This window comes from Bubalus kerabau, chromosome 13 (assembly GCF_029407905.1).
Source record: "Bubalus kerabau isolate K-KA32 ecotype Philippines breed swamp buffalo chromosome 13, PCC_UOA_SB_1v2, whole genome shotgun sequence".
Lineage (NCBI taxonomy): Eukaryota > Metazoa > Chordata > Mammalia > Artiodactyla > Bovidae > Bubalus > Bubalus kerabau.
Window position 1 is genome coordinate 63,616,598 of NC_073636.1, and position 24,426 is coordinate 63,641,023.

The window sequence follows — 24,426 nt, forward strand, 5'->3', positions numbered from 1 at the left end:
AGCCCAAACAGTGCCAGGTCATTATTGTTCAGATTTCTCTCTAATTGAGTTTCTTTTTGTGGCATGCAGTTTGTGCTAGATTTTTCTATTTTTATTTCATTTTCGCTTGTCAGCGGCAGCCCAGCAGCTGGACAGTATTGACAGCATTTTATAAACAAGGAAACGGAGACTTTTCAGGAAGAACTATTCCTACTATTAAAGAGTTAGAAAAGTAACAGAACCTCAGTTTGAATATGAATCTATCTGAATCCACAGACCATGTTTGTTTTTTCTTGGTGTGTCATATTTCTTCATCAGAGCTGTCCAGTTGAAATACAATGCACGCCATGTAGGCTTATAATAGGGGGCACATAATGCAAAATTTTCTGGTAACTTCATTAAAAAAAAAAAACATTAAATTTATTTATTTAGTTTCAATTTTTCTTTTTTTAATTATGAGATTATCATAATTATTGTATTTTTTAAATATAATAACACATTTACAGGAGACTTGGAAAGTATAGAACAATGTTATATGTAGTTCTACTATATATTACAATTATTTTTTTAAGTAGATAAATGAAGACTTTTAGTTTGAGCTTCAATATCAAACTCTCAAAAATTAATAGTATGAAAAAAAAATTAATAGAATGAGTGTACAGAGAAGTAGAAGGATATAGTAGACCTGAAGAGCACTATGAACCAATTTAGCATAATTAAGATTTATACAATTTTCATGCAACAGTAGGATACAAGTTCTATTCAAGTTCTCATAGACTATAAACTCAGAGACACTAGAACATACCCAGGGACATAAAACAAGGTGCAAAAATTTTCTGGTCTAAAGGTATTAAAATCATTCAGTGTCTGTTCTCATATTACTGTGGGATTATGTTAGAAATCAATATCAAAATGTATTTGAACAGAACCCACATACTTGAAAGTGCAATGTAACATTTACCAAGAGAGATCTTTGACTTAGCCAATTCGAAAGCATCAGTTCCTCAGCACTCAGCTTTCGATATGGTCCAACTCTCACATCCATACATGATTACTAGAAAAACCAGAGCTTTGATTAGATGGACCTTTGTTGGCAAAGTGATGTCTCTGCTTTTTAATATGCTGTCTAGATTTGTCATAGCTTTTCTTCCAAGGAGAAAGTGTCTTTTAATTTCATGGCTGCAGTCACTGTCCATAGTGATTTTGGAGCCCAGGAAAGTAAAATCTGTCACTTTTTCCATTTTTTCCCATCTATTTGCCATTAAGTGATGGGACTGGATGCCATGATCTTAGCTTTTTGAATATTGAGTTTTAAGCCAGCCTTTCACTGTCCTCTTTCACCTTCATCAAGATGCTCTTTAGTTCCTCTTTGCTTTCTTCCATTAGGGTGGTGTCATCTGCATATCTGAGGTTATTAAAATTTCTCCCAAGCAATCTTGATTCCAGCTTGAGAGGTTGAGTTTTAGGTTGTATATAGTAGGGGTAACCTTCACCTCAAGGCATGATGCTGATCAAATGTAATTTTAAGTCATTCTGTTCATGTGAAAAATATTAACTTGGTCGAGACTTGAAACAGATGGTGTGCCGTTGGAATAGATAACTTTATTATTCCAAATAAACATTTGTGGAAGCTGAGAAGCAACAATCCATATTTCACTTTTCCTTATTTACATTATCAAGTCAGCTGTGTTGCTGCTACTTTTAACTTGCATTAAGGTTATCAACACAGTTTTGATGTTGGCAGGCAATTAAAACATATCCTTAAATTTTTTAAATCATTAGCATTGGAAGAGACCCTTCAATTACTTTCAACATGTAGTGGTATAATGATTGTTAATACATTGCTGATGGATAGCTGTCTAATGATATCTTATACATGAGTCATGTAACAGAGCACTTTCTTAGTTGTTACTTCTCTGGCTTTTCGACACCTCCCTCCCATGTTAAAGATGAGGAAAACTGGATTCTGGAGTGAATTGTACAAGGTCCCATGGCTGATAAATTGGCAGAACAATTAGGATTCAAAGCCACATCTTGTAGTTTAATGCCCGGTCTTCTTTCTGCTACAATAGCCTGCTTTTGACTCTACAAAGACTTAAATCTTCAGCTGGTTTGGAATGTGGTCCGTTTGTCAGACTGTCCTTTTCTTCCTACCTTTGCTGCAAACTAGCCTTTTTGTCTTTGTTATATATTCTGATTCAACTAAGAGTCTTAATTTGCGAGAGGAAGGAAGATTATATGTTAATTGTTTGATATGGCCTAAAGCACTAACCATTGTGCTTGACTTGTTCCAGTTAAGTTTTGAAATGAGGTTTATGTACAGTCTGTTAAATGCCTTTGTATCTTTGCTACAAATAATATATTTGTTCTAGGCTTCTTTGTAATTTTTTCTTGTTTGTTGATGGTTTGACAAAAGGCAAAGTTTTTAAATACTTGGTTTTGAAAGGTGTTTCTTTTTTTATTTTTTATTTAAGTCTATTTGAATTATAATGTATTAGTTGCTGCTGTATAGCCAAGTGGCATGTTGATATATACATTCTTTTTCACATTCTTTCCCATTATGGTTTATCACAGTATAGCGACTATAGTTCCCTGTGCTATAGTAGGACCTGATTGTTGTCTATTCTGTACCAATTTGCATCTGCGGATCCCAAACTCCCGATGCAAACCTCTCCCACACCCCTCCCTCTTGGCAACCACCAGTCTACTCTTTATGTCCCCATTTCTGTTTCTTAGATTCCACATTTAAGTGCTATTGTATAGTACTTGACTTTCTCTTTCTGACTTACTTCACTTTAGTATGAGAGTCCATGTTGCTGTGAATGGCATTATTTGGTTCTTTTTTATGGCTGAGTAGTATTCCATTGTATATATACACCGCATCTTCTTTATCCATTCATCTATCAATGAACATTTAGGTTGCTTCCTTGCTTCAGTGGACACAGAGGTGCATGTGTCTTTTTGAATTATAGTTTCGTTTGGATATATGCCTAGGAATGGGATTGCTGTATCATATGGTAATCCTGCTCTTAGTTTTCTGAGGAAGCTCCATACTGTTTTTCCACAGCATCTTACATTTGAACTTACATTCCCACTAACAATGTAGGATTCCCTTTTCTCTACACCGTCTCCAGCATTTGTTATTTGTAGACTTTTTAATGAGGGCTCTCTGACTGGAGTGAGGTGGCACCTCATTGTAGTTGTGATTTGGATTTCTCTAATAATTAGTTGAGCATCTTTTCATGTGCCTATTGGCCATCTGTATTTCTTCTTTGGAGAAATGTCTCTGTAGGTCTTCTGCCCGTTTTTCAATTAGGTTGTTCTTTTGTTGTCAGATTGTATGAACTGTCTGTATATTTTTGAAATTAATCCCTTATCAGTTTCATTGTTTGCAAATATTTTCTTCCATTCTTTGATTGTATTTTCAGTTTGCTTAAGTTTTCCTTTGCTATGTATGAGTTTTTAAGTTTGATTAGGGCCCTCTTGTTTATTAAAAGAATATATTCCTACATTAGTATTTGTATATTTAATTTTGAAACTCACAGTGTCTGCAGTTTGAAAGATTATAGTCTTTACTTGGCTTCTGTGTTTTTCCCATTTCCCTGGCTGCTCATTTTCTTTTTTTTCTTAATTTTCTTTTCATTTTTATTGAAATATAATCAACATGCAGTTCTGTATAAGTTTAAGGAGTTCTGCAAAATGACAACACAGTGCTGCTCATTTTCTGTCTCCTTTTTTAGTTTCTTCTCATCTTGCATGATCCCCCAAATTAGAATACCTAAAAATCAGTCCTTGAACCTCTGTTCTTTACTCACGCACTCTAATATAACATTTCAAGCTCTAAACAGCATCTGTGTATCATCAGTTGACAACATTTAATCACGAGCTCACACTTTCCCGCCTCATTTTCAGACTTTTATATCCACCTGCCTGTACAGCATCGCCATTTGAATATCTACTAGGCATGTCTAAGTTAGTTATGATCTCAAACTATACCTCCCACCCCGTCTTCTTTTCACATTTTCCCCCTTCTCAGAAAATAGCGACTCCATTCTTCCAGTTGCACAGGCTAAAAATCTCAAAATTGTTCCTTGAGCTTTGTCCTCAGCAGTAGGATACTTTGTGGATAGATACTCACCTATTTTCAAATGAATGAATGAGAGAACACTAAAATTCAGATCAGGAAAAGTTGCTCAACCTCCTCTACTATTAAAGGGCTGAACTGTAAAAATGTATTTGTTGGAGTCCAGACCCCGAGTACTTCAGAACGTGACTGAATTTGGAGGTAGGGTCTTTAAGGAGGTAATTGAGTTAAAATGAGACTATTAAGGTTGTCCCTAATCCAATATGACTGCTCTCCTTATAAGAAGGGAATTCAGAAACACAGATGTCTTCAGAAAGAACATGTGAAGACACATGGAGAAGAAAGATACAAAGGAGGGAGGCTTCAGAAAAAAACAACCCTGACAAAACCTCAAACTTCTGGCTTCCTGAATTGTGAGAAAAGAAAAATCTCTGTTGTTAAAGCTACCCAGTCTGTGATACTTTGTTATGACAGCCAAACTAACATGCCAAAAAGAACAGTTCCATAAAATTCAGCTATACATTTTAGGGTCGCACAGAGCCAGACACAACTGAAGTGGCCTAACACACATGCATACGCTTTTTTTTTAATATTCCAATGTAGGGAAGTAACACCTTTCTTAACACGTCCTTTTTTCTGCCCTCCTTTGTTGTCTTATTCATATTTCCCCTGAGAATCGATTTGCACTGAAAAGGCTTTGGTAAATAGAAGATGGACATGGGTGACTGATTGTGGCTGTCCAGAACTGGGGGCTGAAAATATCACCAGAGAAATGCAAAGTAGAATGTTCTGTGAAACAATATGGACAAATTGCAGAACATGGGAAATGGTGAGACTGAGGAGCTTGTAAACATGCTATAAATCTTTAACTTTATGACTAATCCAAAGAAACTGATTAGTAACTTGAAGAAGAGGATGTGAGTAAACTATTAAAGTATCAATGAGTATTTAGTGTATAAATAGTCAGTATCCTGTTTTTAAATTTATTTTTCACTGAAGTATAGGTGATTTATATTGGAGAAGGCAATGGCACCCCACTCCAGTACTTTTGCCTGGAGAATCCCATGGATGGAGGAGCCTGGTAGGCTGCAGTCCATGGGGTCGCTAAGAGTCAGACACGACTGAGCGACTTCACTTTCACTTTTCACTTTCATGCATTGGAGAAGGAAATGGCAACCCACTCCAGTGTTCTTGCCTGGAGAATCTCAGGGACGGGGAAGCCTGGTGGGCTGCCATCTATGGGGTCGCAGAGTCGGACACGACTGAAGCGACTTAGTAGTATAGGTGATTTATAGAGTTGTGTTAGTTTCTGCTATGTAACAGAATGATTCAGTTTTACACATAAATATTTTTTCATATTCTTATTACAGGATATTGAATATAGTTCCTTGTGCTATACAGTATGACCTTGTTGTTTATCCATTCTCTGTACAATGGTCTGCCAAACTCCCAATCCATCCCTCCCCCGTATTTCCTCCCTCTTAGCCACAAGTCTGTGGACTATGTCTGTCAGTCTGTTTCTGTTTCATAAATAAGTTCATTTGTGTCATATTTTAGATTCCACATATAAGTGCTGTCATGTGATATTTGTCTAAACAGTCAACAAATCTTATTTATTGTAACTCTAAATATTTTTTAAATCTATCCCCATTTTTCCATTCCTACTGCTGCTCCTATCCAAGGCCACAGTCGTCTCCCACTATAATAACCTTGTAAGTTAGTCTCTTCCTGTATCATGATCTCACCATTTCCCCGACTGTAGCTAGTGATCTTTCTTTTCTTAGGACATATTTCAAGTTTACAAAATAGGAAAAAAACACAGTATAAAAAACACCCATGTACCCACTGTTTGTCAGATTTTAATGTTTTGTCTTATAATTTGCTTCAGATCTTTTAAAGAAGTGAAATGTTAGAACTACAGCTTGTGACTGTACCTGATTCCATTCCTTTCCTCCCTTTGCAGTAATCATTATCTTGAATTTGATGTTTATTATTCCCTTGCTTAAAAAAGTACTTTACTACATATACATATGTAAATGTAAATCAATCCCTCATCACGTAATTTTAAATGGTTTTTATAGAAGTATCCTACTGTCCCTATTTTTCGTACAACATACTCTTGAGCAAGTATGGCTACACTGTTTGGGGATTTAGCTTTTCAATACACAGAGCTTTAATTAGTTCACTTATTTTAACAGTCTTCACTGTTTTTTATGAAGAAGCTACAATTGTCTATTCTCTGTTGCTGGACATTTATGTATGTAAATTTTGTATATTTTAGTAATTGCTCATCAGGTTACACCAAAAGTCTTGCTGGCATGTAATAAGATTTACATTGAATTTATTAATTAAAATGAAGTGAAAATAGTGAGTTTTCCATCCATAAGTATGACAAATCTTTCCAATTATTTGTCTCCTTTCATGTCTTTCAGTCTACTTAAATTCTTTATAAAGATTTTATGTATCTTGAGTTATATTTATTTCTAGGTGGTTTATAATTGTGTATTCATATCTTTTTGAAATTACTGTTTATTTGCTGGTACATAGGAATGTAATTTTTAAAGCTGTTTATTTATTTTTGGCTGTTCTGGGTCATCTTCACTGCACAGTTTTCTCTAGTTGGGGTGAGCGGGGGCTACTCTTGGTTACGGCGCAAAGGCTTCTCTAGGTTCTCGGGCATGCTGGCTTTTGGTAGTTGCAGCATGTGGCTGCAGTAGTTGCAATTCCCAGGCTCCAGAGCACAGGCTCAACAGTTGTGGCATACGAACTTGGTTACTCTGTTGCACGTGGGATCTTCCTGGTCCAGGGATCAAACCTGTGTTCCTTGCATTGGCAGGCGGATTCTTTACCACTGAGCCACCAGGGAAGCCCAGAAATGCAATTAATTTTTAAAATACTAGGCTTTTATCTAGCACCCTTGCTAAACCTGCATTTTTTTTCCTAATACTGGGTGGTAGAGTCTCTTGGGTCGACATAGAAAGTTATCTTGTGTGTGCAAAAGGATCATTTTATTTCTTTCTTTCCAGTCCTTATACCTGTTAGGGTTGGCTAACAGCCCTGCTGCCATGACTTGTGGTGGTGGTGTTTTGGTCACTAAGTCATGTATGACTCTTGCGACCCCATGGACTGTAGGCTGCCAGGCTCCTCTATCCATGGGATTTCCCAGGCAAGAATACTAGAGTGGGTTACCATTTCCATTTCCAAGGGATCTTCCTGACCCAGGAATCGAACCCACTTCTCCTGCATGGCAGGTGGCCTCCTGCATTGCAAGTGGATTCTTTACTGCTGAGCCACCAGGGATTCCTACTATGGCTTAACTCTTGAGTAAATATTGAAAAGAAGCATTGATAATGGACATCTTTTTCTTTGAGAGTTGAAAGGTGATGCTTATATTTCACCAATAAGTATATGGGTTTTTAGAGGAGACCCTTTATCAAGTTAAGGAATTGATGTTCTATTTCTAGTTTTATTCATGTTTATAAATGGAATTGGGTTTTATTGACTGGTTTTCTATAATTGTAAAGTGATCTTAAGGTGGATTTAGGGGGGTTTTTTAAAAGTAATTTTTATTGGAGTGTAGTTGATGTACACAGTTGTGTTAGTTTCTGCTATACAGCAGAAAGAATCAGTTAAATTTATACATCCACTCTTTTTTAGATTCTCTTCCCATCTAGGTTATTACGGAGTATTGAGTAGTTTCCTGTGCTATACTGTAGGTTCCTATTAGTCATCTGTTTTATGTTTGCTACTGCTAAGTCACTTCAGTCGTGTCCGACTCTGTGCGACCCCATAGACGGCAGCCCACCAGGCTCCGCCGTCCCTGGGATTCTCCAGGCAAGAATACTGGAGTGGGTTGCCATTTCCTTCTCCAGTGCATGAAAGTGAAAACTGAAAATGAAGTCACTCAGTCGTGTCCGACTCTTAGAGACCCCATGGACTGCAGTCTACCAGGCTCCTCTATCCATGGTATTCTCCAGGCAAGAGTACTGGAGTGGGGAGCCATTGCCTTCTCCCATAGTTAATACCTATGCTATGCTAAATCACTTCAGTCGTGTCGGACTCTGTGCAATCCCATAGATGGCAGCCACCAGGCTCCCCCGTCCCTGGGATTCTCCAGGCAAGAACACTGGAGTGGGTTGCCATTTCCTTCTCCAATGCATGAAAGTGAAAAGTGAAAGTGAAGTCGCTCAGTCGTGTCCAACTCTTAGCGACCCCATGGACTGCAGCCTACCAGGCTCCTCCATCCATGGGATTTTCCAGGCAAAAGTACTGGAGTGGGGTGCCATTGTTTTATGTTTAGTAGTGTGTATATGTCAGTTCCAGTATCCCAATTTACCCCATTCCCCCTTGGATACCATAAGTTTGTTTTCTACATCAGTGACTATTTCTATTTTGTAAATAAGATCATTTGTGTCATTTTTTAGATTCCACATATAAGTGATATCATGATATTTGACTTCAGTACTGTGACAATCTCTAGGTCTATCCATGTCACTGCAAATTGCATTATTTCATTCTTTTTAAGGTGTTTTTCAAAAATCTGTTAATGTGGTGAATTATTGGACTTTCTAATATTAAATTATCCTTACATTCTTAGATAAACTCAGCTTGATTGTAATTTTTAAAAAATACGTTACTGGATTTGGCTTGCTGATTTTCTTAGCTTTATTGTGAGATAATTTATATATAATAAAATACACTCATTTAATATAAAAAATTTGAGTTTTAGCTGTTGTATGTAGTTATTTTAACATCGTTACCATCAAGATGTGGAATATTTCCATCACCATAAAAAGATTTATCATGCCTCCTAATGTGCCCCTTGTGGTCAGTTTCTTCCCATCAGTACCAGGCACTGATCTGTTTTTTGTCACTAGTTCTGTCTTGTCTAAAGTTTCATATAACTAGGATACTATAGTATATAGTTTTGTTGTGTGTCTGACATCTTTCACTTAGCCTAATGCTTCTGGTATTCGGCCATGTTGTTGGATGGTAGTATGTTCCTTTTCGCTGATGTGTTACAATTTGTGTTTCTTTGATGGCTAGTATGTCTTACACCTTTTTATGTCCTCACCAGCCATTTGTATATCTTCTTTGAGAATTGTTCCTTCACATCTTTTTGTGCATTCTTAAAATTGGGTTGTTTGTTATCATCAAGTTGTTAGAGTTATTTATATGTTCTGGGTTATCTTTGTTTCTGGTATCAGATGGCACTAGTTGAAGACAGGGAAAGGTGAGATGACTAAGAAGGAAATGAGCATAGTCATGAAGCAAGTGGTCCTTCACAGGTATGCTGGTCATCTTGGAGGTTCTCCATTTAGATCTGTCTGAATTTTGGAAGAACATCAGATAACTAGCCTCCTTTTTGCTGCTCTTCAGCTTCATGTTGTTAGTGTTTTGTCTTTAAATAATTTTTTTTTCTGTTTTAAAGTAATTTTTATATGTTATTTTCTTTCACTGTCAATAGTAGAAGTCTCTTCACATCCAGGCTTTAGAAAATAAAACATTATTCAGATGAGCCACTTTGGTGGATGTGGTTTTTTACAAAAAGGTTTATAGGCATAAAATAAAAAATAAACTAAGAATTAGGCATTTGAATTTTTCCAGTTTTTTAATCAACCATAGTAGAGATCAGTAAACTGTGGCCCACTGCCTGGTTTTGCAAATAAAGTTTTATTGGAACACAGCCCAGTTCTTTGTATACTGTCTGCTGTGCCACCACAGCAGAGTTGAATGTGACAGAGAGCATATGGCCCAAAATGCCAAAAATATTTACTGCCTTGCCCTTTACAGAAAAAGTTTGCTGATCCCTAACTGTAGAAATGTATTAAATTAATTTTTCAATGTATTTATGAATGTGGAATGGAAACATCTGTTTTTTTCAATCCTTATCATTAGTATATGATAAAGCATTTATTTTGTTTCAGTTGGGTTCTGTTTTCAAAGTCCCTTGTAAAATACTTTCTAGTAGTTTCTTTACCTGAATACTTACGACTCTGTTTTTGTTAAATAATAAATTATCTCTCATTGTAAACAATTATTCCTGGCTATCACTGCATATGAAGCCTGCATGTTGTTAGAAAGTTGAATGTGTTGTCAGGTTTGTGGCAGAGCTACAAGAACGGGAAGTGCTTATCCTTAAGCCTTATAAGCCTATAAGTGTGACAGTAATTTTGATGTTCTTTCCATGATCTTTAAAAGATTAAAATAGTCAGTTTTGGAAATGTTTCTTACCTGATGATTACACATTTAGAACATTTACCTATCCTTGACAATTGTTAAAGAGAAATTGTGGTCAAGAAAATCTTTTTCCTGATTTTTCCTTGGTCTGATACCCACTTTTAGGACAGCATTCAAACCGTACACGTCATGCTTTTTGTCCAGATGTGCTGCAGGACAGCCCATGTAGCCTTCCCAGTAAACTACCTAATGGTTTATAAAGACTTCCCTGGCCTTCATGAATTAAGTAATGCTTCTACTTCTTTATTTTCTTAGTATTTTGTACACATTTAAATATAGCTGTCTTTCCTGTGACTCAGGGTCCTGTCTTCTTTCTCTCTCTCCCAGAGTCTTGCAAATACAGGGCAGTTGGTATTGTAGAAACTAGAGCACCTCAAAATTCAGCTACAAATGATTGCAAATAGTTCAGTTATATATCAGTAGAGAATTGTTTGAATACACTATGGTACACTCCCACAATGAACTGTCATGAGTTGATTTTTTTTTTAATTACAGTATAGTTGACTTACAGTGTTGTGTTTCTGTTGTACAGCAAAGGGAATAAGTATACCTATACTTGTATACAGTCTTTTTTAGATTCTGTTCCCATATAGATCATTACAGAGTATTGGATAGAGTTCCTTGTGCTATATATAGTAGGTTCTTATTAGTTATACAGTATATATTTATACTATGCTATATATGTTTACCGGAGAAGGCAATGGCACCCCACTCCAGTACTCTTGCCTGGAAAATCCCACGGATGGAGGAGCCTGGAAGGCTGCAGTCCATGGGGTCGCTAAGAGTTGGACACGACTGAGCGACTTCACTTTCACTTTTCACTTTCATGCATTGAAGAAGGAAATGGCAACCCACTCCAGTGTTCTTGCCTGGAGAATCCCAGGGATGGGGAAGCCTGGTGGGCTGCTGTCTATGGGGTTACACAGAGTCGGACACGACTGAAGTGACTTAGCAATATATATTTACTATATACCGTAGATATTTAAATATACTATATATATTTATATATAGTAGTATCTATATGTCAATCCCAGTTTCCTAGTTTATCCCTCTCCCACCCATCATTCATTTGTTTATTTAAAAAAAAAAAAGTTGTGGAATTAGAACTTTCAGGACATGCTGTTAAATTAGAAAATGAAACAAAAAAACAAGAAGCAATACAGTTTGTATGTGGTATAGATCAGTTGCCTATTGTTTTATGCTACAACAAACCATGCTAAACCTTAGTGGCTTATAAATCTATGAGACAAGAGGTTCTGTTCTTGCTTGTGCTCATTTATTCATATGTCTGCAAGCAGTTAACTACAGATCATACTCATTAGGTTAGGCTCTTAGATGTTTGGGGATCAGCTCATTTGTAGAGAGAAAGAATGGGTGGATATACAAGAAACAGATTTAAGTGGTTTTGGGTGAGATGTGAGGTATATAGGGACAGGAGCAAGGAGTATTTCTTTTTATATCATATATTAATTTTTGAACCCTACAAATATATGCTTATTCATACAAAAAAGAAAATTATCTACCTAACCTCTGCCCACCCCGCCCCACCCCCATAGTTCTGTTTAAACTATGACAGTTGTTTCTTAGTTAGGAATCTGATTTATTTTAAAGAATTGGTAATGACTTCCTTGGTTCACCCTGTTTGGAATGATCAGTATTCCTGTGTTATTCATCTGAAAGATCTATCAGTTCAGTTCAGTTCAGTTGCTCAGTCGTGTCCCAACTCTTTGCGACTCCATGGACTGCAGCATGCCAGGCCTCCCTGTCCATCACCAACATCATGAGTTTACTCAAACTCATGTCCATTGAGTTGGTGATGGCATCCAACCGTTTCATCGTCTGTCGTCCCCTTCTCCCGCCTTCAATCATTCCTAGCATCAGGGTCTTTTCAAATGAGTCAGCTCTTCACATCAGGTAGCCAAAGTATTGGAGTTTCAGCTTCAGCATCAGTCCTTCCAATGAATATTCAGGACTGATTTCCTCTAGGATGGACTGGTTGGATCTCCTTGCAGTCCAAGAGACTCGCAAGAATCTTATCGATCACCACGGTTCAAAAGCATCAATTCTTTGGTGCTCAGCTTTCTTTATGGTAAGAAAGTATAACTATAGTATAGTAAGATCTATATTCAGCTTATTTTTCTCAGAGATGATAATCAAGAGCACTTGACCATATCTTCTCTCCAGAACTTAGCATAGATTAACATCTCAATGGCCAAGTAAAATCATTAACAGGGTTATTGGGAGGGGATATGTCACAGAAACCATAGTCACACAGCAAGTAAGTGATAGAGCATCTTCCTATCAAGCTCACCTTCTTTCACCTTAAGTTCATTCCCCTTTGCAGCTCTGGGGTTTCCACCTCTTTCCAGTTGTTTGTGGGCACTCCTTCCCCTCACATAGTTGGCATTTGTCTTCTCTCTTATTTATACTTCTTGTATTTGTTGCTCCTTCATCAACCTGAAAGTAATTTTTTAAAAACTGTAATAAAAAAAATGGAAAATCAGTTTATAATGACTTGTAAATGCCCTCATTTGTTGGCAGTTTATCATACAGGATTCTTCTCAAGTAGGACTTAGTTACACAGGATGTTTGTGTTTAGCATTACTTTCTCTTAAAGCTACAGAATAATTCTGCCCTTTAGTTTCATGTTTGATTCTTCAACTTCTTATGTGGGGGGGAAGTATCACAGTACCCTCACACAGAGAACTGTTTATTATTTTTTCTTTCTGTCAGTTTTCTGTTTTCGTGACTTCCTTAGCATCTTTCACAATGGAGGGGTAAAATCATTACCCAGACATATTTTCCCGTGTTTGTCCTTCTTCTTTAGCTTAAGTTGTTTGGCTTTATGTTGTTAGGTGGTGAACCATCAGTGATTTTGCAAATTCATGTGATCACATTTCCAATATATCCAGATATTTTAAATAATCAAAGCACAAACTCATAGAGTGACTGAATAATTACTTTGAACTTTAGAATCTGTGTTTTAAGATCTAGTTGAACCTTTCTGATAAAACTAAGGGTTAATTTAATTTTCTAGGACTGAATACTTTGTCTCTTTAATGGTTCAGGCAGTGGTGTTTATGGGCTCAAGTCACACTTAAGAAAATAGAATTTCTTCTGTTTGAACTTTAACGTTCTCTGGAATTGAAAAGAGCTCAAAATATGGTTGATTCTTTCAAGGGATCCAGCTGGATGTTTTATAAAACATCAGTTTTAAAAAAATTCAGAAATGATGTCATTCTAAAAGTGATTGGCCACCAAGCAGAGGGTTAAAATGCCTACTTTGGAATATACTCCTTATCCACCATCTGAACAACTGTTGCATTTATCAGATTATGAACCAGGATAGAGCTCTCATGTTATCAGGTGCAGTCTTGCTGCCCAGCTTCCAACACAATATCATCTTACATTATACTTGGTACTTTTGCAACTGTTAATTCTTAGATTTTTTTTCCATACAATATCACTGAGGTCGCATGGACTGTTGATCGTATACTCATTTTCTGTGGGGAACAAATGTCAGTATTAACTTGGACATAGTCACAAGGCGAGTTAAGTGATAAAATCAGGCACTAGTCTTCATGTTTTCTAATCATTATTAGTATTTTTTCTTAAAATAGCTTCTTTATATCCAGCACTAGCATTATCTCTAATCCTTACAACAGAATGAGGCCCAGAAAAGTGAAGTGATTTAATAAAATTCATGCAGGCTGTTAGAATGACGGTTCACACCAAACCTTTCCATCTCTGTACCCACACTCTTCTGACTAGACAGCGTTGTTGCTTGAAACCTGAGGCATATCACTAGTGTTGCAGGTTTGGGAGTAGTGATGTGAATAAAGGATAGGTAGTTTTAACCTATAAACAATACTCTGGAGTTTGGGTTTTTCCCATTTTCTAAGCTTTCACTTGGTATATAAAAACTGCTCTGAGTTTTTCGTTCTGCCAAGTGCTTAGTGCTAAAACACATCTCACTGCTAAGGCCTCCTCGGGCCTTTGGCGCCCTTGCTGTAGAGGCAGGTGGTCTGAAGAAAGGCTCCCTCTAGGTTGTTGCACATTGTACACAACACACAACAGTGCGAGACAACTGTCAGCTCCTTCCTTCTTTTCTCCTCTCACCCTCCAGAAAGCTGGGCCCAGATGGAAGAGCTGGAAGCATGTCAACTGCGCTCTGAAGGGCATTGAGAAAACACTGTCAGGAAGAAAAAGGCAAACGTGATAGCTAATTAGTCCACTAATCAGACAGGACTACCATCAATTTCATCGTGAAAATGTCCCGGACAGAGAGATGGAAGGGCTGGCAGAGTGTTGCCCACATGGCTCTCAAAGAGGACTTTTTTTGTCACGGGATTTGTAACTTGGGATTGCTACCCTGATTGACTGTACATATTCATTTTCTCTCTCCCCAAAATGTGGCCATTGCAAACTAAAGTAGAAAAACTCTTTGGGGGGATATTTTCCTCATGAGAACGTGCCCTTCAGTGTACAAAGATTTGCCTTTTTGCCAATGTCATGAATGCTTTTAAGATATATTGTATTTATAACTATGATCTCAGTGAAGGAAAACTTTGATGTAACATTCTCATTTTTCTATTTCTTGTACTTTGAATTTAGCAGTTATTGGAGAATAAGTGCATGGTACTTAAGTGAAAAGCTTGGAATGGCTGAGAGGAACATAGCTCAACTTAAAGGATATTATGGTAGCCCTGACCCTATTTTAACCAAGTAGGTAACAAGTTTCCTTTAATGGGAAAAATAACCCTCTGAAGGTATTAGAACATTACTCTTCAAGTCCTATTCATATTAGCTCAGACCTAATTCTAATGTCAAGTTTAATCTACCCAATCTGATTTTCTGGGATTTGTTGCCATCGAGTATTGTCAAACAGCTATAAATTGTCCTTGTGAATGAAGTAGCCTGTGTTTAGGGTCACCTCTACTTTTATTTTGGAGAAGGCAATGTCACCTCACTCCAGTACTGTTGCCTGGAAAATCCCATGGACACAGGAGCCTGGTAGGCTGCAGTCCATGGGGTCGCGAAGAGTCGGACACGAGTGAGCGACTTCCCTTTCACTTTTCACTTTCATGTATTGGAGAAGGAAATGGCAACCCACTCCAGTGTTCTTGCCTCGAGAATCCCAGGGACGGGGGAGCCTGGTAGGCTGCCATCTATGGGGTCACACAGAGTTGGACACTACTGAAGTGACTTAGCAGCAGCAGCAGCTACTTTTATTTTATTTTTTGGACACTCATCATAAATGACATGCCTGGTATCAGAGATGTTGTCTCCACTCTTCTTTCATACTTAGAATAGTTGGTATATATAAACATGTATTTCATCATCCATAGTAATTTATATACAGTCGACTATGATTCTGTTTCCATTCTATTGCAATTGATGTTCACTTGTCTGGATAGTCCCAAATTAGCTACCCACTCCCCACTACTTTGATTAATTTATTAGAAGTCAAGAAAGAATGCAGTTGAGATAAGCTGAATTCATAAGCTCGTTTCTTTCTTTCCCAGCCAGTGTTCTCACTGTTAACCTTTGTGTCACATAATCCCTTGACCTCGCTGCCTTGTCTTAGATTCATAGGATTGCCATAACAAAGTACCACAAGCTGAGTCACTTAAAACAACACTATTCTCTCACAGTTCAAGAGGCCAGAAGTCCAAAATCAAGGTATCAGCAGGGTTGATTCATTCTTGGCCTCAGAGAAAGAATCTTTTTTATCCTTGTCTTCTAATTTCAGGTAGTTACTGACAATTCTTGACATTCCTTAGCTTGCAGATGGCACTATTCCAATCTCTGCCTCCATTGTCACATGGTGTTCTCTCTGTGGGCCTAGGTCTGTCTTCAGGTAGACTTCCCTCTGTCTGTCTTTTCCCTCCTCTTATAAGGACATGGGATTTAGAAACTACTCAGATAATCCAGGATAATCTCCTTCCCTCAAGATCCTTAATTATGTCTTCAAGGACCTTTTTTTTCCAAATAAGGAAACATTCACAGTCAAGGAATTAAGAGGTGAACATATTTTGGGCAACCACCATTCAGCCTATTATACTAAGTAATCATCTTCATAACTTCTTAGTCCTCTAGGTAGATATGTTGGTATTCTGTTGGCACAAAAGTAATTACAGATTCAGAACATGAATTTTAAATTATTGTAACCAGCCTCAAACACATCTTTATTAATCAAAATAGGAACCATTACAATCAGCACATACTTGCCAAAGAGAAAGAAGTTTGTTTACTCCTGTAGCCGAAAAACCCGAGCTTCGAAATTTGACCAACTCTTGGAAAGCATTTTCTGTCTCCTGCTGATTGTGAAAGCATTTTTCCCTGCAAAAAGTTATCGATGCTTGAAGTGGTATTTGGTTGGCAAGAGGTCAGTGGAGGATGAGGCAAAACTTTATATCCCAATTCATTCAACTTTTGAAGCAATGGTTGTACAACGTGCAGTCGGAAGTTGTAGAGAATTGGGCCCTTTCTGTTGACCAATGCCGGCTGTAGGCATTGCAGTTTTCGGTGCATCTCATCGATTTGCTAAGCATACTTATTAGGTGTAATGGTTTGGCTGGGATTCAGGAAGCTGTAATGGATCAGACGGGCAGCAGACCACCAAACAGTGACTCTGACGTTTTTTGGTGCAAGTTTGGCTTTGAGAAGTGCTTTGGAGCTTCTCGGTCCAACCACTGAGCTGCTCATCACCAGCTGTTATATAAAATCCTCTTTTCGTCACATGTCGTAATCCAATCAAGAAATGGTTCATTGTTATTGTGTGGAATAAGAGAAGACAACACTTCAAAAAATGGTGATTTTTTTGGACTTGCAGTCAGCTCATGAGGAACCTGCTTATCAAGCTTTTTCACCTTTCCAATTTGCTTCAAATGCCAAATGACCATAGAATTGTTGACGTTGAGTTCTTGGGCAACTTCTCATGTAGTTGCAAGAGGATCAGCTTCACTGATTGCTCTCAGTTGTCGTTGTCAGCTTCCAATGGCTGGCCACTGCACTCCTCATCTTCAAGGCTCTCGTCTGCTTTGCAAAACTTGATCCACCCCTGCACTGTGTGTTCATTAATTTAAGAATGTATTCCACTGCTGCTGCTAAGTCACTTCAGTCGTGTCCGACTCTTTGTGACCCCATAGACGGCAGCTCATCAGGCTCCTCCCCCGTCCCTGGGATTCTCCAGGCAAGAACACTGGAGTGGGCTGCCATTTCCTTCTCCAATGCGTGAAAGTGAAAAGTGAAAGTGAAGTCGCTCAGTCGTATCCAACCCTCAGCGACCCCATGGACTGCAGCCTTCCAGGCTCCTCCATCCATGAGATTTTCCAGCTAAGAGTACTGGAGTGGGGTGCCATTGTATTCCACTATCAAACAGCAAATTTCAACAATGCAAAAATGGCAATTACATTTGCACCAACATAATATTTCAGATTGTTGTCACTGTTTTTATTATCTTATAGAAAATTCTGACTTCCATTCCTTTTATTCTTTACAGTTGGTGCTGACAAAAGGGTGCCAGCGATGCCTGGATCTCCTGTGGAAGTGAAGATACAGTCAAGATCCTCCCCTCCCACCATGCCGCCCCTTCCACCAATAAATCCCGGAGGACCCAGGCCCGTGTCGTTCACTCCTACAGCACGTGAGACCTCTTAGTTGCTTGGGTTTGTGGTTCACAGTGACGTTTGGATCTAAATGAATGTCATTAAGTCTTCTATATTCACTACTCAACATTTTCTTAATGGCTATTAACATACACACATATATTTGGTTGTTTCTTTTTCCCTCAGAGAATAGTACATAACTCTTTCAGGTACTTGGAAATTTAGTAGTATAAATATTTTGTTTTCATATTTTTGACTTAAAAGTATCTATTTTAATTTCTTTGACTCTAAAAGGATGAATTTTCAATTATTATACTGGTTCATAGGATTCAAAGTAAATTTTATAAAATTACTGAACTGCTCCACGAATGTCATGGTAAGGTTTTTTTACAAAAGAAAATGATTGTTTTATTAGTTTAGTAGGGCTGCTTTAACAAAATTCCAAAGACTGGGTGATTTAAACGACAGAAACTTATTTTTTCACAGGTCTGGAGGTTAGAAGTCTAAGATCAAGATGTCAGCAGATTGGTTTTTTCAGAGGGTCTCTCTCTGTCTTGAAGAGAGCTGCCTTCTTGCTCTGTCCTCTCATAGCCTTTCCTTGTGCGTGTGCATCCTTGATGCTTCTTCCTCTTCTTATAAGTACAATAGTCATGTTGGATTACGACCTAGGTTCATGACCTCATTTAACCTTTAAGGTCCCTGTCTCCAAATACAGTCATGTTCTAAGGTACTCTGGTGGTCAGAACTTCAACACAGGAATTTGAGAGGGTGATATAATTTAGTCCATAACAATCCTATTAAGACAATAAATGTATAATAAGTTGCTCAGCCTTATTAGTCAAAAAGGAACTAAAACCAATGTAGTACTGTGTACACCCACAAGAATGTTCAGAATGAAATAGAACATCAAGTCTTGGTGAGAGTATGTGTGAAGCAACTTGAACAATACATTGTTTTTATAAGAACGTTTTTTGGTACTATCTACTAAAGCTGAATTTCCCCAAACCCTGTAACAAATTTAGCCCTAAAACCTCAATTTTAAAAAGAAGATTTAATTATTTATGGTCCCAAAACATTTGAAGTTAAGTAACTGGCAACTGGAACAATTTGAGCCAAAATTTATGATATGAAGTTTGGTATCTTTTCCCCTTAATTTCTGTAATTTTATCTCACAGTTAAACAGCCTTAGATAAAGGTACTATCTTTGAAGTGAAGCAGATTTAAATCTAGACTATCATTCAGATTTCAAGATACACACTCTAGAATTCTATGTGTATCTGTATGTGTAACTAAATGGAGCCCTTTTGACCTCCATGCTTGACTGTTTAGTGGTGAATATGTGTTATTTCAGAAAATGTGATCACCTACTTGGGCTGTAAAACAGCCCAAGTAAGTATCAGAGTGGCCAAAAGCATGGTAATGTATTATATTTATGAGTTGCTTCAAAAGAGGGCAGCTCTCCAGTAGCAATGGGCCTTTCTGTGAACACCTTTGCAGCTAATTTTCTGAATTGCTGAGGTTGAGTGTTAAACCTTCCTTGCCAGTAGTAGCTCTAATGTCCTTTCCTGGAAGACAGTAGAAAGATCACCATCTTTTTCCTCAGCCTGTTAACCCTTTATGCAGTGAGCCTTTTAGCAACATTTTAATATACGCTTTGATAGCTAATTATGATATACACAGATGTATATTTAACAAGAATTGGACAGTCTTTCAAGGCAGTGCAAATATAGCAAGAACTAAGTATAATTTGGTAAGTAAAATAAGGGGCACATGTACATAGCACAGAAAAGTTATGAAATCTAGTAGGAGCAACATGCATGCGTGCTGAGTCGCTTTTGTTATGTCCAGCTCTTTGCGACCTCATGGACTGTAGCCTGCCAGGCTCCTCTGTCACACAGTCTGTCAAATAATGCTTCTTAATACAGGTGATGTGTTTTTAGACATTGTTTTATTTTGCTAAATTTTCAGGCCTGGAAATGACTAAATAAAAATCTATTGACACTTAGGCATATTTATTTCATTCATTAGGGAAGAAGGGACTTTGCCTCCAAGACCATAGCTCTAGAGCTGTGTTCCAGATTAAAACTACAAGAAATCAGTGTTCAGAACAACGGGCAAATAGGAAAACTAATTAATCACATATATTATCATTAGAGCAGAAATATAGAATGGAAGTATCCCATATGGTATCTAGAAGACGCTTGGCACTATCATGGCAGAGAAAAACAGATTTTGATGAACGTGAATATTCTGAATGGTCAAAGAGATACATATATATCTCATTGTAGGAATAAGTCAATAAACCTATGGGGTAGGAAAAAAAAATATCATATTAACGCAACTCTCTGCTTTCTGATAATCTTGTTCAAGTGCTATATATTTAATTGACCGCTTTGCTTCTTTGGGAGTCTGAAGTTGGGATCAATGTCCTGTTGGAAATAGGATTCTACCAGATTCTGCTCATGCAACCCACTGCAAGAAGTCTTAAAAGCTACCCTTCCTCCCCACCCCCAACACCTGCAGAAGTTAGATGTCCCTTCTCTTTGCTCTTGTGGCTCTCAACACTCCTCTCTTAACATGTCTGTGTTACTCTGTTACCGTTTTTTATCAGGCAGTCTGTCTCATTGTAAAGCAGTGTTGTTGAGGGCTGAATCAGTGTCTTCTATATGCTTTTATCATGTGAATTACCAAATTCAAATCAATAAATGAAAGAGAATGCAAAAATAAGAAATTAACAGGGATCATTGTGATTTGCACTTAAACCAAGTTTTTCTTTTAGTGAGCAATGGCATCAACCATTCTCCTCCTACCCTTAACGGCGCCCCATCACCACCACAAAGATTCAGCAACGGTCCTGCCTCTTCCACATCATCTGCACTAACTAACCAACAGTTGCCAGCCACTTGTGGTGCTCGGCAGCTCAGCAAGTTGAAACGCTTCCTCACCACTCTGCAGCAGTTTGGCAATGACATCTCACCTGAGATTGGGGAGAAGGTGCGGACTCTTGTTCTAGCGCTGGTGGTAAGTATGGCATCACTGTCAATGACTGCTTTGAGTATGTGGCTCAGAACTGAAGCCAGCAGAGAAATTTGTGCATACTTCTCCTCATTCCCAAACTTGTAGCAGTGTGGTAAATTCTACAGTCTAGATTAATTTGTAGAATATTGTTGAATCATGGATTTCAGTTGTGGATAATGTTTATCAATTTAATTCCTTTAAGCAACTTTGAATTTGTCTTAAAACTGAGTTTCAAGAGATCCACTGAGGTTCCACTAAGTTTTGTTACTTAATAATATATTCAGTGCCTGGTGCATTGTTTCCTCATACAAATAGTTTCTTTAGGATTTTCAAGGTACACATAATTTTTTTTTACCTATTCTGAGGGACGAATCCATACTATAAGTTAGAGATTTTCTTACATTGACACCTGGGAGGGTTCACCTCTCAGTATATGTAAGAGAAGAGCTACCAGTTCTTAATGTTTGTAAATTGACTTCCTCAAGATTTACCTCAACTAAAAGCACACTGTGCTCCTGCATATTAGCCTCTTATGTGATAAAGATGATTCACACAACTTGGCAGTTCTCAAAGTGTAATTAGTGACCCCTTGGATTTCTCAAGAACCTTTCAGGAAGCCCAGGAGATCAAAAGCATTTTCATGATAATATTAAAGTATTACTTACGTTTTGACTCTTAATTCTCTCATGACTGTTCAATGAAATTTTCTAGAGATTATATGACGTAGGATATTGCAACACATTAAATGCAGAAGAATCCAGCTCTCTTTTATTAAGTTATGTAGCAGAGAGGTTTGTATATCTGTATTATACATAATAGTGTGTATCTGTAAACCCCAAATTCTTAATCTGTCCCTCTCCCACTTTCCTCTTTGGTAGACATAGTTTTTAATCATAAACAGATATTGGATTTTATCAGAAGCTTTTTCTGAGTCTATTGAGATGATAATATGGTTTTTATTCTTAAGTTTGTTAATGTCGTGTATTACATTGATTGATTTCGATTATTCATGGTGTATAATCCTTTTAAAGTATTGTTGGAGTTGGTTTGCTAGTATTGTTGAGGATTTTTCCATCTATGTTCATCAGTGGTATTAACCTGTAGTTTTCTTTTTTTGTAATATCTTTATCAGGGTGATTGTCACCTAATAGAATGAGTTTGGAAGTATTCGCCCCTCTGCAAGTTTTTGAATAGTTTCAGGAGGATATGTGTTAACTCTTCTCTAAATGTTTGATATAATTCACCTGTGAAGCCACCTGGTCCTGAACTTTTGTTTGTTGGGAGTTTTTTAATTACGTATTTAATTTCATTACTGGTAATTGGCCCACTCATATTTTCTATTTCTCCATAGTTCACATGGCAGATTGTAAGTTTCTAAGAGTTTGTCCATTTCTTCTAGGTTGTCCCTTTTGTTGGCATATAGTTGCTCCTAATAGTCTCTTACAGCCTTTTGTCTTTCTGTGGTATTGGTTGTAACTTCTGCTTTTTCATTTCTTATTTTATTGATTTGGGCCATCTCTCTTTTTTTATTAATCTGACTAAAGGTTTATCCGTTTTGTTTATCTTTTCAAAGAACCAGATCTTAGTTTCATTGATCATCTTTTAAAATCTCCACTTCATTTATTTCTGCTCTGATCTTTATGCTATTTTCCTTCTGCTAGCTTTGGGATTTGTTTTTTCTTTATTCTCTAGCTGCTTTAGGTGTAAGCTTAGGTTGTTCATTGAGATTTTTCATATTACCTGAGGTAAATTAGTATCACTGTAAACTTCCCTCTTAGAACTGCTTTTGCTGCAACCCATAGGTTTTGGGGTGTCATATTTTTATTTGTCTCTAGATTTTAATTTTTAATTTCCTCTTCTATCTCTTCAGTGATCCATTGGTTGTTTAGTAGCATATTGTTTAACCTCTGTGTGTTTGTGTTTTAAAAGATGCTTGATATGATTTCAGTTTTCTGATGCTTTAATTGCCCAGCATGTGATCTGTCCTGCAGAATGTTCCATTAGCACTTGAAAAGAGTGAGTATCCTGCTGCTTTCAGATGGAATGCCCTATAAATATCAATTAAGTCCATCTGGTATAATTTGTCACTTAAGACCTGTATTTCCTTATTGATTTTCTGTCTGGGTGATATGTTCATTGATTAAATAGAGTATTAAGGTTCTTTGTGTCTGTTAACATTTGCCTTTATATTGCTCCTGTGTTGGGTGCATATATATATTACAGTTGTTCTGTCTTCTTGGGTTGATTCTTTGATCATTATATTTGGTGGGGATTTTTTTTCGGTCGGGGGGAGAGAGGTTTGGCCACGCCACTCACCTTGTGGAATCTTAGTTCCCCGACCAGAAATTGAACCTGAGCCCTCGGCAGTGAGAGCATGGTATCCTAACCACTGAACCACTAGGTAATTCCCAGTCACAGTCTTTAAAGTCTATTTTGTCTGATACGAGTATTGCCACTCTGACTTTATTTTGATTTCTATTTGCTTGGAATACCTTTTCCCATCTCCTCTTCTTTAGTCTATATGTGTCTCGAGATCTGACACATACCTCATGCTCAGTCACTTAGTCCTATCTGACTGTACGCAACCCTTTGAACTGTAGCCCGCCAGGCTTAGGCAGCATATATATGGGTCCTGTTTTTGTGTCCATTCAGCCAGTCTGTCCTTTGGTTGGAGCACTGAGTTCATTTACATTTAAGGTAGTTATCAGTATATATGCTCATATTGCCATTTTGTTCATTGTTTTTTGGATTTGTATTTGAGGTCCTTTTTTTCCTTTCTTCTTTTGTTCTCTTCTGTGATTTGATGACTATCTTTGCTGTTGTGTTTGAATTCCTTTTTTGTGTGTAGATATATTACAGATTTTTGTTTTGCAGTTACCATTAGGTTTTTGTATGGTGGTGTCTCTCTCTCTCTCTATATATATATGTATACACATGCTTGTTTTAAGTTGCTGATTTCTTTCAGAAGAGTTTTAGATACCCTGCATTTTGTACTCTGCTCTCCTCATGATTACTGTTTTGGGTTTTATATTTTACATCTAATTGTTTTATGTGTCCCTTAACTGCTTATTGTGGATATGGAAATGTTGCTACTTTAGTCTACCCCACCGTCTAGGAGCTTTGTGTATGGATGATTTCTTGCCTTTATTTATATTTGCCTTTACCAGTAAGCTTTTCCATTTCCTAATTTTTTCATCACTTTAAGTGCATTGTGCCACTCCTCTTTTTTTTTAGCAGTTTTTGCTAAAAAATCAGCTGATAGCCTTATTGGAGTTCCTTTGTATGTTATTTGTTACTTTTCCCTTATTGCTTTTAATATTCTCTGTTTATCTTTAATTTTTGTCATTTTGTTTACAAATGTGTCTTGGTGTGTTTTTCTGTAGATTAATCCTGTATAGGACAGTGCTTCCTGGGCTTCCAGGTTAAAGAAGTTTTCAGCTATCAACTCTTAATATTCTCTCAGTCTCTTTCTCTTTCTTCTCCTTTGGTGTCCCC

The 24,426-nt window shown here is 37.4% G+C and overlaps 1 protein-coding gene across 11 annotated transcripts in view; it reads left to right on the top strand.

The window, feature by feature from the left end:
• The window catches only part of CBFA2T2 (CBFA2/RUNX1 partner transcriptional co-repressor 2), a 148,867-nt gene that overhangs the window by 87,395 nt on the left and 37,046 nt on the right, over window positions 1–24,426 (top strand). For all 11 annotated transcript variants that reach the window (XR_008701630.1, XM_055544789.1, XM_055544786.1 and 8 more), the window contains 2 exons: window positions 17,808–17,951; window positions 20,693–20,934. Coding sequence is in view for 10 of the 11 variants with exons in the window: in XM_055544786.1 (XP_055400761.1) it covers window positions 17,808–17,951; window positions 20,693–20,934 (386 nt within the window). In the remaining variant the exon portion in view is untranslated. The remainder of the gene's footprint in view (window positions 1–17,807; window positions 17,952–20,692; window positions 20,935–24,426) is intronic.